The following is a 15,037-nucleotide window of genomic DNA, read 5'->3' as shown; positions in this document are numbered from 1 at the left end:
TCTGGACCAGGAGGACCCACCAGAGCTGCCCCACATTAAAGAGGAACAGAAGGAACTCTGGACCTCTCAGGAGGGAGAGCAGCTTCCAGGGCTGGAGGAGGCTGATATCAAGTTCACATTCACTCCTTTCCCTGTGAAGAGTGAAGAAGATGATGAAGAAGAACCTCAGTCCTCACAGCTTCATCAAATCAAAACTGAAGAGATCAGAGATGGAGAGCGTTTGAACACCAAATATGATGAAGAGGACTGTGGAGGACCAGAACCAGCCAGGAACTTAAATACAGATAGTAATTTACAACCAGCTGATGATGATAAGACGTCACACTCCTCTGAACCTGAGTCTGATGACAGTTGGGACTGGGAGGACACCAGGAAACACCATCCAGGTTTAAACTCTCTGCAACACAATGAAGCACCTATTAGAAATGTGGACTGTAATCCTGAAGCAATATCAGTTATCTCCTCTGAATGTGCTGCAACCACTGGCCACAGCAAACATCAGCTGGATGATGATGAAATCCAAACAGGAGTGAGACCATATGGTTGCTCAGTTTGTGGTAAAAGATACCGCTGGAAGAACTCTTTAAAAGATCATAAGAGACTTCACGCAGAAGAAAAACCGTTCAACTGCTCAAAGTGTAAAAAAGCTTTTCAATGGAAATTACATCTTGTGAGACACATGAGGACCCACACAGGGGAGAAACCATTTAGATGTAATGTTTGTGATAAACGATTCACACAACATGAAGCTTTGAAACGACACTGGATTGTCCATTCACGGGAGAAACTATAAATTTGTTCAGTTTGTGAGAAGGAGCTTCAAGAAAGATGCTCTCTGAGAATGCACATGACCATCCAAACGAGGGAGAAGCCGTTCAGCTGCAGTTTGTGTGATGAAAAATTCACCAAAAAGGAACTTCTGAGACGGCACTCAACCGTCCACACAGGGGAGAAGCCATTTTGTTGTTCAGTTTGTGGTAAACGATTCACACAAAGGCACAGCCTCAGACTGCACTGTGCTGTCCATGCAAGAAAAATCATTTAGTTGCAGCGCTTGTAATCAAAGATTCACTCAAGTCTGTTGGTGAGAGAGGCAGAAGTTGATTAAGTCCCAGAGATGCTTCTTGAGCTGATTTCTTCTGCAGGATTAAAGCACTGAAGACACATTTATTCAACTCCGATTAGTTCAAAACTGTGACGTAGACTCCACAATCAGTCATTTCATCTCTTCAGATAATCCAGCTTTCAATTCTGTTTTTGTTAATTAATGTCTCTGTGTGCATACAAAATCATACCCCCACTGTATACCCCAAAGTATACACATTTAAGTGCCTGATATATGCAATGCTATAATAAGAATAATCATATTTTTAGATGTACAGCATACATACATGGTTAACGTAGTTACAGTGTGCTTTACTTACAGAGAGAATTACATTCATCAAAATACGGCGAACATACATTCCATACAGAGTTCGGAGTTCAGTAGGTGGTTCATGTATCTGTACTTTACATATTGTTACACTTGTACTCACAGAGTAATAAGAAAAAAATTTGAAGCTCAATTACTTAAAAATGTGTTTAAAAGAATAAATGCTGACTAATATATTAGATTAATTACATTTTGATACATCATTTTTCCTGCTGTAATAAAGAACTCTGACATCACTTGATGCCTCATCACATTTCCTAAAACAGGTGTTCTAAAGACTATTTCAGAATGTTTTTAATCCGAGCTCAATGTCTCCACTTTAACACAAAGTGTTTGGATATATATGTATTTGTATTTGCATTTGATTCAGCTGTTTCTTTGTTCTATTGAGGTTAGTTGGACATTTTGTTGAAAATAACTTAAAAGTAGTGGGGTTAGTAACATGATATAATGTAATAATAATAATTTATAGTATAATTTTATAATATTAACTTAACACTTTTTGTTTCTCCTTTACTTTAAAAAGTGTCTGTCTTCCTTCATGTGGTGCTTTGAGTCAGGCTGTACTTTTTCCGACTTTTATTTTGAAGTTACGCAATCAATCTGCCCCGGAAGTTATATTCTTCCCTGCCGTTGACTTGACGCTGTTAACCAAGATGGCGTCCTGCTGACACAGATCTCCGTCGTTGTGTTCACAGAGTGTGAGATCCGAACAGCGCTGCTCCACCAGAACCTCTGTGTTCCGATCACCGTGTGTGACTGGACTTTGTGCTGTTCACGTGTGTTCTGGATGGTTCTCCTCTGACTCATCTCCCGGTAGCCTACAAAGCTACACACGTTAGCTTAGCATGCTAGCTGTAAACAGAGTGGCGAGTGTGTGTTGGAGAGCAGACGGTGTTCGTGACGGAGTTCGTGTGAGTCAGTGAAAATGTCTAAAGTCCAAACGCTGAGAGTTTTTATGAAGCAGCGACTAACTGCGGCTGCTGAAGAGATATTTGAGCTGTTTGAAAGAACGATAGCAGAGTACGAGGAGGAACTGTGTCGACAACGGAAACTACTGGACGCTGTTTTCAAGCCTCAGGTCCAGTTGCACAGAACAGGTTGGTTCTGTTTACTTCTTCTTCTTCTGTGGTGTTTATACATGACGTCACAGCAGCCACCGGTACAACAGGTGTGTGTACAGGTGTTGAGACGTCTTGTTGTTTTTGTAAACAAACTATAGAAACAGTCCTTCACCTCTTTTTTAATTACCCACTACCTTCTCCCACTCGCTTCACCTTAAATACATTGTTTGTTACTTTAGTAATACAGATGATAACAATTTATTCAAACCACATGTTAAATCATCTTTATTCACTAACAGAATTTCACCACATCGCTTCACAAATTCTCATTTTTTCTGACTGCATCACTTGAGTTAGTAAATAACATTAAATGTAATAAATGTGAGTAATTTTGAACCTTTTACCCTGAAACCTCAGACTACTGATAACTATATTAATCTATATATGTATCTATATGTCTCTTTTAATTGTATCTTACTGTATGTTTTGTACACACAAATATTTGTATTGTCTGTGTTTGATGTCCTCTGTCACTTAAATTTGATTGTCAGTGCTGCTGTTGGATTAACTGAACTCTCTTTAAATAAAGGTTCATTAAAAAAAAAAGGGCGGCTGTATTCTCAATTTTACAGTAACTTCCACTGTCACAGTGTTTACGGACTGTTACACTTTTACGTCAGCACTCAGCTGTTTATAGCGACACTTGAGTAACAGTTTGCAGCTGTCTGGCTGCTTGTGGCTTTGACGTTTTACATGAAAATGAATTAAACACTTTTAAAGCCTTTTATCATCCTCGCTGTATTTTGGGCTGCAGTGATTTTTACATCCTTGAGCTGTAAAAAATGTGTCACCTACACAGAATCATATCTGTTCCATCAAGTTAACATCATTGTGTTTTATGCTCAACATGGAGGGTTTGTTGCTGTATGAGGCTGAGGATAAAAGGAGAAGGATCAACTCACACTGAAGTGGAATTAAGTCAAATACAAGTGAATCTGTTAAAGGTTTAGTTTGAAGTTGGATGTTGGACAGACATTCACTTCAGAGACACCCAGCGGCGTCTCTTACTCAGTGCCAGCAGCAGGAGGACGAATACAGCCCCACATCAAAACACCCCAGCCCACTTTGAGTCGATCAAAAACATGCTAAATTGAATCTATGAATGTAATGTTTCCTCTTTCTCATGTCAACAGGTCGGCCTAATCCCAGCGCCCCACCTGAAGCCCCGCAGCCTCCGCTGACGTCACCTGGTGAGTGTTTGAGATACATTGTATGACAGCGAGGTGACAGAAGGTTTTCCATTTGAAGTTATTATTTTGAACCTGGCATGTTTCCAGACAGAGGAACTGTATGTCCCCCTCTGGAGAAACACATTTCCTTGGGTGAAATATGAAAACAGTGACTGATGTTTGCTGCTCCTCCTTTCAGGACAGTACACCTCACAATTCTTCCTGCTGTCTATGCTGGAATAGGGAAGTGACATTGACACCATGACATAGTTTATTCAGTTGAGCTCAGTTGAATTTCATTTAAAAGGCAAGCTCAATTTACAGAATAGATTTCCATACATCAATTTAAAAGCCATGAAAACACTTCTAATAACTGCAGAACTTGCCTGAGAAGTTTTTTTGAAAGTGGTCCAGTGACAGTTGTCTGTATATTCATGAGTACACTGCAGGCAGGAGCTGCAAGTTCAGCTCATTTTAATCAAGATTACGTGAACAAATAAAGACTAAAACAAGCAGCGTTCCAGTTGTAGCTCAAGGCTAACTCATTGACACCAAAACAAATTAATCATCATTCTCTCCTGTTCATTCATTCGGCATGTTTGGGATACTTTAGGGTCAGTTGAAGGTCGTGCTGATACTGGGCTGACTTGTCATTGACTCCTTGGTGGTTTACTTAATTGTTAAGTGGAGCAGACAGTTTTCTGAAGCCTGTATGGATTTTCTTTTCTCCACAGACGTCCAGCAGCTGTTGAATAATGAAGAGGATCCTCCTGAGCAGCAGGAGAGGAGCTCCAGTCTGGACCAGGAGGACCCACCAGAGCTGCCACATATTAAAGAGGAGGAGGAGGAACTCTGGACCCGTCAGGAGGGAGAGCAGCTTCCAGGGCTGGATGAGGCTGATATCACCAAGTTCACATTCAGTCCTGTCCCTGTGAAAAGTGAAGAAGATGAGGAGGAGGAACCTCAGACCTCAGAGCTTTACCAAAGACAAACTGAACAGATGGATACAGCTGTTGATGGAGAGGAGTGTGGAGCACCAGAACCAGACAGGACCTCAGATCCAGATAGATATTTACAACCTGAGATTTTTGACAAAGCTGAAGACTCATTTGAACCTGAGAACAATGACTGGAAGGAGACCAGACAACCTCACACAGGTTTAAAATCTCTGAAAAATAATAAAGTCCGTGAGAGTGACTCAGGATGTCTCACTGTGAAGAAACAGTTCAGCTGCTCTGAATGTGCTAAAACATTTTGCGGAAACGCAGCACTGAAAATACACATGAGAATTCACACTGGAGAGAAACCATTCAGCTGCTCTCTGTGCAGTAAGAGGTTCACTCAGAAAGCTGGTCTGGACTACCACTGGAGAACGCACACAGGAGAGAAACCTCACAGCTGCTCCCTCTGTGGTAAATGTTTTTCACGGTACACGTATTTACAGGCTCACATGAGAACTCACACAGGAGAGAAACCCTTCAGCTGTCCGGTTTGTAATAAATGTTTCTCGTGGTATCGATATTTACAGTTACACATGAGGGCCCACACGGGGGAGAAACCCTACATCTGCAGAGTGTGTGACAAAAGATTCACCTGGTCGGCTCAACTCAAAAGACACAAGTGTGGTGTTGAGTCCTCACAGCCTCACAAATTATTGACCAATCAGGAGGAAGAAAAGCTTCAAGCGCTGGAGGAGGCTGATATCACCAAGATCATATTCTCTCCTGTGGCTGAGAAGGAGGATGATGATGATGAAGAGAAACCTGAGTCCTCACAGCTTCAGCAAAGACAAACTGATCAGATGGAGACAGGAGGTGATGGAGAGGACTGTGGATGACCAGAACCAGACTGGACCTTAAGTATATCCAGCTGCACCAACGTGAAGGAAGCTGGAGGAAATTGAACTTCGAATTATTGTTCAAAGACCAAAATCATTCTTATGTTCATAAATATTGTAGTCAAGGGTCAGAAGTTACACCTGTACTCACAGAGTAATTAAACAGGCAGCGCTCATCTGCCCTAAAAAATGCTACATGGACATGAAGCCTAATTATTTGAAAATGTGTTAAAAAGAATAAATGCTGACTAATAAATTTTATTAAATTAATTTTGATGCATCCTTTTGCATTGTTCCCACTGTAATAAAGAACTCTGACATCACATGATCCCTCATTACCTTCCCTTAAAACATGTGTCTTAAAGACCATTTCAGAATGTTTTTAAATCTGATTCTCAGTGTCTCCACTTGAACACAAAGTGGTTGGATGTACATGTATTTGATAGTCGAGCCTGTGGTACGCCAACTGTTGTTCCTCCATAAATATTCTTTGTTGAGACGTCTGATCCTGCCGCCTGTCAGACTCTGAGAACGAATAACATCACATTTGATAATTAACTTACATTATCAGGCAGACTCCTCCTCCTCAACCAGGACTACACCTCATTATTATTCCTATTTGAAACACAAATGTGATATAATAATAATGATACTGACCACAACCTCACCTTATCGATGTTGTCCCATTTTAATTAATTTCCTCAGAGGATTTTCTTGTAAATCAATCATGCTCAGTATAGTCGACCATGATTAAACGTGGCTGTCCTCGAATACGTCCAGGTATTTATTTTATGGCCGTAACTGTTGTCATGCAGAATATGAGCATGAGAGTAACAGTTGTCAGAATCATGGGCAGAACCCTTCTACACACAACAGCGACCTTAGCTTACTTATGTTGCACATATATGTCAAGCAGTTCTTGTTTTAGCTCAAGCAAGACTCATTTCCCCCCAAATAATAATAATAATTTGAAGCCTTTTGTATGAAAGCTTACCATTTCAAATCTGGCATGACTGCTTGTGTCTCAGTAGATTTCATTTACAGCTCATTTGATCCTTCTAATCTTAAGAAAGTGTCTTTATGTTCTTTCATGTGTCGTTTTGAGTCAGCCTGTAATTTTGACATTTGGACTTTTATTTTGAAGTTACGCAACTAATCTGGCCCGGATGTTTTACATTCTTTACTGCCGCTGACTTTACGCTGATAACCAAGATGGCGTCCTGCAGACACAGATCTCCGTCGCTGTGTTCACAGAGTGTGTGTGAGCCGAACAGCGCCACTCCATCAGAACCTCTGTGTTCTGATCACCGTGTGTGACTGGACTTTGTGCTGTTTCACCGGGCTGATCCCCTGTTAGCCTGCAAAGCTACACGAGTTAGCTTCTAGCATGCTAGCTGTAAACAGTGCGATAGCAGAGTACGAAGAGGAACTGTCGTACGCAAACTACTGGTCGCTGAAACTACTGGACGCTGTTTCCGAGCCTCAGGTCCAGTTACACAGAACAGGTCGGTTCTGTTTACTTCCTCTGGGGTGTTAATACTGACGTCATCGCAGCCTCTTGTACAACAGGAGGGCGGCTGTATTCTCAACTTAACCATAACTTAATGACGCTGACACGGTTCAGTGTGTCTGTGACGTACGACTGTTACGTCATAGAGAGCTGAAGCCCCACCCCTTTCCGGTTCTCCTCATGGTCCTCATTGATCAAGCTTTAGTCTGGTAGTGACTGAAGACAGACAGATAAAGTATTGATCCTGTTTTAATTGTGTTATGAATCACACACACGATGTCTGTCAGTTTGTCATCAAAGTAATGAAACGTCAGACTGAAATTACGTCATTATAAAGACGTCAGCGTGGTTAGTGACGTCGTCTCTTAACTTAAACATTGTAGAGCTGCTCCTGTATATCAGCAGCTCACAGAACTGAACCAGAACCAGAACTGCAGTTGTCAATATGAGCAGATTTATTGTGTCGTGCATCTTGTTCAGGACCTTTTCTGACCCAGTTGGCTCCATGTTGGTTCTGGTGCCATGTTGTTGAGACGATGTAGTTCACTGAGCTTTAACACAAAACTACAACAAACTGACAAACGTCATGTGATTCAAGACACAGTTCAGACAGGATCAGTACTTTATCTGTTTCTTCGTTCAGTACCACAGAAAAGTTTGATCAATTAGGGTTAATGAGGGAAACAGGAAGAACTTCATCTCTCCATCACTCAGCTGTTTGTGACGTCTAGCAAACCAGCTTTAAAGTGACACAGTGGATTGGGGGAATTATTGGCTTTAATTTGATAATCAGAATATCCGAAATATATGCCTGTTGTCAGGCAGACAATTATCATGCATACCTGATAATACAAATAGCATTAAAGGGGCAATTTGTAAGATGTGTTGGGAATTTTTGTTTAAAACTTTCAGAAATGACTTGTCCTGTTCTGTGATGGTCTGATAGCCCCGTAGTTTCAGCTGGGAGATGTAACAGAAGTGAGGTCATTACTAAGCCTAATAAATCAATAATTAAACTAAAAAAATGTCAAGAAAGGACATATTTTCTTTACTAAACAGAAAAATACATCCGTCTCTCTTTGACATAAGAGGAGATTAATGTTAGTTCCAACTGGGTGCAAATTTTGAGAAGTTTTCAGAAGTCCGTTGGTTAGGTGTCGCAAACAATCATGGTTTGGGTAAAAAACAATAAACGTGAACAACAATGATTGTTAGTCTTTGCAGCTTGAGCTCTATCAGAGCAATGCATGTATAAACTTAAGCCTTTATACTGTTACACTGCTAGTTAACATGAAATCACAGCTTTCCCCAATGTGTTTTTTTTTCAGTGCTTCCTGCAGGCGTCCAGTAGCTGTTGGTGAGTAAAGAAAAGGTTCCTCAGGAGCGTCACTATGGACCAGGAGGAACCAGAGCCCCCACACATTAAAGAGGAGGAGGAGGAGCTGTGGACCAGTCAGGAGGGAGAGCAACTCCAAGGGCTGGAGGAGGCTGATATCACAGAGTTCCCTTTCACTGTAAAGAGTGAAGATGATGAAGAGAAACCTCAGTCCTCACAGCTTCATCAAGTTCAGACTGAACAGATGAAAACAGAAGCTGGTGGAGAGGAATGTGGAGGACCAGAACCAGCCTGGGACTCAGATCCAGATAGACATTTACAACCTGATACTGAAAATAACAAAACTGACGACTACTCTGAACCTGAGACTGATGACAGTGATGACTGGAAGGACACGAGTGAACCTCAAACAGGTTCAAATTCTAAGAAGAAGAATAAAGGTGATTTGAGCTGTAAAACTGAAGAGAAAACATTCAGCTGCTCCGAATGTGGCGAAAGATTTGGCCGTAAATACAATCTGACGAGACACATGAGGACTCACACGGGAGAAAAACCATTTACTTGCCCAGTTTGTCAGAAAAGTTTCACACAAGGAGGAGGTCTGAAAGAACACATGGCGAAACACACCGGGGAGAAAAGATTCAGCTGCAGCATTTGTGACAAAAGATTCACATGGCAGTTTCAGCTCAAAAGACACAAATGTGGTGGTGAGCCCTCACAGCCACATGAACTCTGGACCAATCAGGAGGTAGAGCAACTTCGAGGGCTGGAGGAGGCTGATATCATTAAGGTCACAATCACTCCTGAAACTGTGAAGAGTGAAGATGATGATGAAGAGGAACCTCAGTCCTCACAGCTTCACCAAAGACAAACTGAACACGTGGAACTAGAAGCTGATGGAGAGGACTGTGGAGGACCAGAACCAAACAGGTACTGGGGTTCAGCTAAACCATCACATCCTGATAGTGATGACAAAACTGAAGATTCCTCTGAAGCTGGCAGTGATGACAGTGATGAAGACTGTAAGGAGACCAAAGAACCTCAGACTGGTTTTAACTCTCTGAAAATGAATGAAGTTCCTGTAAGAGAAGCAGGATGTGATACTGGTAACAAACCATCTAGCTGCTCTGAGTGTGGTAAAGGATATAACCAGAAATCAAAGCCAAACATGAGAAGTCACACAGGAGAGAAACCATTCAGCTGCTCAGTTTGTAGTAAAAAGTTTACCCGGAAGGCCGGTCTGGACACGCACTTGAAAACTCACACAGGAGAGAAACCGTACAGCTGTCCACTCTGTAAAAAATGCTTTTCACTCTCTGCACATTTGAGGTTACACATCAGGACCCACACCGGGGAGAAACCATTCAGCTGCAACATCTGTAACAAAAGATTCACTTGGCCGACTCAACTGAAAAGACACAAGTGTGACGAGTCTTCACAGCTTCATGACCTCTCGACCAGTCAGGAGGGAGAGCAGCTTGAAGGAACATTCACTCCTGTCCCTGAGAGGAGCCAAGAAGAAAAAGAGAAACTTCAGTCATCACAGCTTCATGAAAGACAAACTGAACTTATGAAAAATAAAGCAGATGGAGAGGACTTTGGACCACCAGAATCAGCCAGTAAATCAGATCCAGATAGATATTTAGAACCTGATACTGATGGTGAAAGTGAAGACCCTTCTGAACCTGAGACTGATCACATTGGTGATTGGAAAGAAACCAGAAAGCCTCACACGTGTTCAAACTCTCACAAAGAAAATGTCCTAGTAAATAACGTAGAATGTAATATTGTAGAGAAACCAGTTGGCTGCTCTGAATGTGGTGCGAAACCATTCAAGTGCTCAATTTGTGGTGTGGGACTTTCTCGGAAAACAAACTTAATTCGTCACATGACATGTCATACGGGAGAGAAACCTTACAGCTGTTCAGTATGTGAGAAAAGTTTCAGATACAGAGGATCTGTTATGAGACACATGAAAATTCACACTATGGACAAATCGTTAAGAATAAGGAAATCAGTAAGCTGCTCTGAATGTGGTAAAAGCTACAACCGAAAGGAGCATCTAGTCCTACACATGAGAACCCACACAGGAGAAAAACCCTTCAGCTGTTCAGTCTGTAATAAAAGTTTCACACAGAGTAAATATTTAAAGTCACACATGAGAACTCACACAGGAGAGAAACCATTCAGTTGTTCAGTTTGTGGTAAAAGCTTCGGTCAGAAGCAACATCTGCAGTTCCATTTGAAAGGCCATTCAGGAGAAAGACCGTACAGTTGTTCTCAATGTAACAAACGTTTCTTTCGGTTGAGAGATTTACGAAGACACTCAATGACCCATACGGGGGAGAAACCGTATAGCTGCAGCGTTTGTGACAAAAGATTCACCTGGTTGTATCAGTTCAAAAGACACACGTGTGGTGATGAGTCCTCAAAGCTTAATGTAGTCTTGACCAATCAAGAGGGAGAGCAGCTTAAAGTGGGAGAAGAGGCAGATATCATTAAGTTCACATTCACTCCTGACACTGTTAAAAGTGCAGAAGATGATGAAGATGAACCTCAGTCTTCACAGCTTCATCAAAGACAAACTGAACAGGTGAAAAGAGAAAATAATGAAGAGGACTGTTTAGGACCAGAACTAGCCGGGAACTCAGATGCAGATAATCATTTACATCCTGATAATGATAATAAAAACACTGGAGACTTTTCTGAACCTGAGAGTGATGACAGTGGTGACTGGAAGGACACCAAGAATAAAAACATGGATCAGACAGGTTCAAATGCTAAGAGGAAGAATAAAGGTGACTTGAGATGCAAAGCTGATGAGAAAACATTCAGCTGCTCCGAATGTGGTGAAAGATTCAGTCGTAATTACAATCTGACGAGACACATGAGGACTCACACGGGAGAAAAACCATTTACTTGCCCAGTTTGTCGGAAAAGATTCACACAAGGAGGAGGTCTGAAGGAACACATGGTGACGCACACCGGGGAGAAAAGTTTCAGCTGCACCGTCTGTGACAAAAGATTCATTTGGCATTATCAGCTCAAAAGACACAAATGTGATGGTAATTCCTCACAGCCTCATGGAAGGAATTTGGACTCGGTGTTAACATCTGTTGAATGATCCGATCATGAGTGCACCACCTGTAATTAGATCTCACTTTCCTGCTCTGGTTTCCTAAAAAAAAGTTCATCACTGAGGCAAACAGACACAACGTTTTTACACAAAGAAAGAAAAAAACATGTAGAACATTTGCTTGATTTATAAGGAGGTCGAAATAACGAAGAATTTGTCAGACAGTTTCACAAAGTTTATAAAGTTTTACCTTGAGAACCCGTGAAGGTCAATTGAGGATTTTTTTTATTTTGGTGATCCATTTCTGAAGTCTGATCTAAATTCCTTTTTCTTGACTGTTTATGACTTTAAAAGTTGTATTTATTATTTTATTTCTTATTGATGTAATTTTTCAGGAAGTGTCTGAAGCAGAGCTATAAATAAATACAGGTGATATTTTTCCCTTCATGTGAGAAGCCGAGTGTAAAAATGATAGAGTTTTGACAGGACAAATTTTTAAAGTGTTTGTTTACGTAATACTCATTTTGACCACTATAGGCTGAAGTGCAGCACTACCTCGTGTTCTGAACAAGATTAAAGCATTAAAGTTTTCTTTCAGGGGAGTTTGGATCTTCTCTGTGCACACTAAACACAAGATAAGTCTATTGTGTGACAGCAGGTTTTATGTTATAAATGCTGCTAATCTGCTGTCATGGGTGGAATATTGTGGTTTATCAGCAAATCAGATCAACAGGAACAGGCCCTCATTCTGATATATGAGCTTTTACATGTTACATCGTAGTTTATGGCTGTAATTGTCACTATATGTTCAAAGTGCCATTATAACCATCAGGGAGCTCCAGCAGGGGGCTCTACAGCTGTTGAGCTGGGTTGGGGAAACCTGGCCTTGTCCTTTAAATCATTATACACATGATCTGAGCAGAGTTTGTGTCCCAAACACTGGAAGAAAACATAAATGCTTTAAATCCCATTTAGAACATGAGGTAGACGAGCTCTTCAGCCTCTTGTGGTCAAAGTGAGTATTCACACAAGCAAAAAAAACAAATATGTGAAGATGGTCCAGACAGAAGAGTTGTGAGTCTGCAGACACGAGACAGAAGCAGCCCTAAGAAGTCCTAAATCTCTTCTACACCTGAACTGCTGTTCACCAAATAAGAAACAAAACCAGTGACAACAAGGAACAACACAGAGGAAGCAACAGTTTAATTGAGGGCAAGGACAGTTATGTGCCATCAAGTAAGAAAAGACGTGTAATCATGTACGTTGAATCATCATGAATCTGATTTGTGGACTTGTTACCATCCGTCCTCTTTGATATCCAGGGAGGCTGTGAGTAGAAAAACAACAGATCAAATGTATCAATTGTAAAATTATCTATTTTGATTTCTGTGTGATTGATCAGTCATCAGTCCTCTGCTGTAATCTTCTATTTAACTGAAACATTATCTAATTTTCAGTTTATATCTCAGCTGCTGTGTACTAAGTTGAAGTACCTCAAATTTGTACTGAAATAAATTGAATAAAAGTGTTTGACAGCTTCAGTGTGTCTGAACATCAATCTGCAGGCTGTCTGAAGATCGTTACATATGCTGTGTTCGCCCTCTGCTGGACATTTACAGTTTTAACTCTTTTGTTCTTATTTTTATTTTCTTAAATGTTTAGGAACATAAAAAACGTACCGTGTCTCAGAGAGGAAAGACACAAATGAGACAAGCCAGAGTAAAAAACATTAAAACTATGAAATACAATAAAATAGGGTTAATTCTATGGCAATAGATATAGATTATATAATGAGTAGGTTAATATCTTATTTACTTGGCACAGAAGGTGACAACACAATGAGAAGTAAAGACATCAAATGACCAAAATGTGAATCATAATGAGGAATGTCCACATTTATCTTTCTTTTAATCTTCGGAGAGTTAAAATCATTTAATGATCATTTAAAGGATTCAAATACCGTTTGATATTTTGTCTCATTATTATGTAATAACATGTGGTCGGCTTGACTTGTGAGTTAAATTCAGGTTTTATTTTGACGGGCGCGCGGAAGTGACACCCGGAAGTGATTATGTTACTGTCGCTAGCGAAATGACGTCGAGTGTGTTTGTTTATGTTGGCAACGAGTCCCGTCGTCATGCCAACATTGTTTCTACACACGTTAGCTTAGCATGCTAGCTGTTAACAGAGCGAGTGTGTGATGGAGAGCAGACGGTGTTTGTGACGGAGTTCGTGTGGAGACAAAGTTCGTGTGACTGTGTGAAAATGTCTAAAGTCCAAATGCTGAGCTTGTTGGTGAAGCAGCGGCTGACTGCGGCTGCTGAAGAGATATCTGGGCTGTTTGAAGGAAGGATAGCAGAGTACGAGGAGGAACTGTGTCGTTCACAAGAGGAGAACGAGCGACAACGGAAACTACTGGACGCTGTTCTCCAGCCTCAGGTCCAGTTACACAGAACAGGTCGGTTCTGCTCACTTCTGCTTCACACTCGGTTCAGTTTTACAGTTTGCCTCCAGAATATTTTAAAAGTTGGAGCTCCCGCGTGAAAATGTTTCGAGTTAGCCGTTTTTGTTTACTTTCAACCATAACCGCAGAAACAACATGATGTTGAGTAACGTGACTTTTAAAAGTAAATCATGACGTCACTAGTTAACTGCCATTAACAGTGTTAGGGGTGACGTAACACTCTGGCCTTCAGGACCACACTGTGCAACAGGAAGTCCATTGGGTCACATGACAATATTGATTTTCATTTAAAGAATGTTTTATATAAAATGTGACGAGCACTAAAATCCAATAAACAGATGTGTGTCTGATTCAACCAGAGGCGGAAAACATTACAGCATTTGATTTGGAGTCAGTGGGTCACATGACGAGGAAGCTGTTGGGAGAAAAACTGACTTTTAATAAATAATGTGAATGAAGAATATGAGGGGCAAATTGGGAATATTGCATGTTTCACTTAAGGCTGGATGACAAGTGTGAACAGTCCCCAGACTGACCTGACGTCAGATTACTGAGAGACATTTAGTAAGTGTTTGAAAACAGTGGATTATTACGTCTGATCGATGGTTGAATGTTGTGTCACAAGTTCATCTGGGCGCCCTGCACTCAGCTGATATAACGATCCCCAAACACAACGATCATGAAACAAATACAAGGCCGACAGGATGAACATTTTGTGATGTAATGGTGTTTGCAGTGTTTTCAACAGATAACAACACTTTAACCTGATTGTAGTCCTGTAAACAACAAAGTGTTCAGAATGGATTTCCTGGTTAGTGGACAAGATGCTTCTTAAAGTGTGATCCTCCGACCATGTCGAATCACAACCTACAACTAACTTTACTAACACCGTGTTTCATCATAAGATAGTTAATATGTATACACGGTACCATATCACCTTAGGCCAAAGGTTGATGATCGACATGGTGGTCGTATCGTTACACCAACATTACTTGCTCACTGTAGTCTGGCTTAAAAAAAACATAAACTTAGTCCGTTGATGGAAGCAACAGTTACGAATTGCTGCAGGCATCTGTGCAGCAGCAGAGT

At 41.0% G+C, this 15,037-nt stretch overlaps 3 protein-coding genes across 11 annotated transcripts in view; all 3 read left to right on the top strand.

Moving 5' to 3' along the window:
* The first annotated feature begins 2,039 nt into the window (after positions 1 to 2,039).
* LOC115578271 (zinc finger protein 501-like) overlaps positions 2,040 to 15,037 on the top strand; it is a 95,333-nt gene continuing 82,335 nt past the window's right edge. Inside the window, exons 1-3 of one of the 2 annotated variants that reach the window (XM_030411155.1) lie at positions 2,040 to 2,532; positions 3,690 to 3,746; positions 4,460 to 5,885. In XM_030411155.1, coding sequence (XP_030267015.1) covers positions 2,361 to 2,532; positions 3,690 to 3,746; positions 4,460 to 5,562 — 1,332 coding nt within the window. In that variant the 5' untranslated portion in view covers positions 2,040 to 2,360 and the 3' untranslated portion in view covers positions 5,563 to 5,885. Of the gene's footprint in view, positions 2,533 to 3,689; positions 3,747 to 4,459; positions 5,886 to 15,037 lie in introns of those variants that run through there. The other variant, XM_030411156.1, reaches the window with a different exon arrangement.
* On the top strand, positions 6,937 to 13,025 carry LOC115578258 (zinc finger protein 569-like). The gene is made up of 2 exons (XM_030411113.1): positions 6,937 to 7,067; positions 8,401 to 13,025. The coding sequence occupies exon 2, from the start codon at positions 8,464 to 8,466 to the stop codon at positions 11,530 to 11,532; it is 3,069 nt and encodes a 1,022-aa protein (XP_030266973.1). The 5' UTR covers positions 6,937 to 7,067; positions 8,401 to 8,463; the 3' UTR covers positions 11,533 to 13,025.
* The window catches only part of LOC115578266 (gastrula zinc finger protein XlCGF57.1-like), a 34,685-nt gene continuing 26,679 nt past the window's right edge, over positions 7,032 to 15,037 (top strand). For 2 of the 8 annotated variants that reach the window (XM_030411146.1, XM_030411147.1), the window contains exon 1: positions 13,593 to 13,942. In XM_030411146.1, the coding sequence (XP_030267006.1) occupies positions 13,750 to 13,942 (193 nt within the window). In that variant the 5' untranslated portion in view covers positions 13,593 to 13,749. Of the gene's footprint in view, positions 7,068 to 13,576; positions 13,943 to 15,037 lie in introns of those variants that run through there. The other 6 variants (XM_030411149.1, XM_030411148.1, XM_030411144.1 and 3 more) reach the window with 4 other exon arrangements.

Source organism: Sparus aurata, unplaced genomic scaffold (assembly GCF_900880675.1).
Source record: "Sparus aurata unplaced genomic scaffold, fSpaAur1.1, whole genome shotgun sequence".
Lineage (NCBI taxonomy): Eukaryota > Metazoa > Chordata > Actinopteri > Spariformes > Sparidae > Sparus > Sparus aurata.
The sequence above is the reverse complement of the archived record's forward strand: the minus strand, read 5'-3'. Positions and strand labels throughout refer to the sequence as shown.

What these genes read in the sequence shown, in the direction of transcription:
- LOC115578258 (XM_030411113.1), top strand. Translation starts at nt 8,464, where the DNA reads ATGGACCAGGAGGAACCAGAGCCCCCACACATTAAAGAGGAGGAGGAG.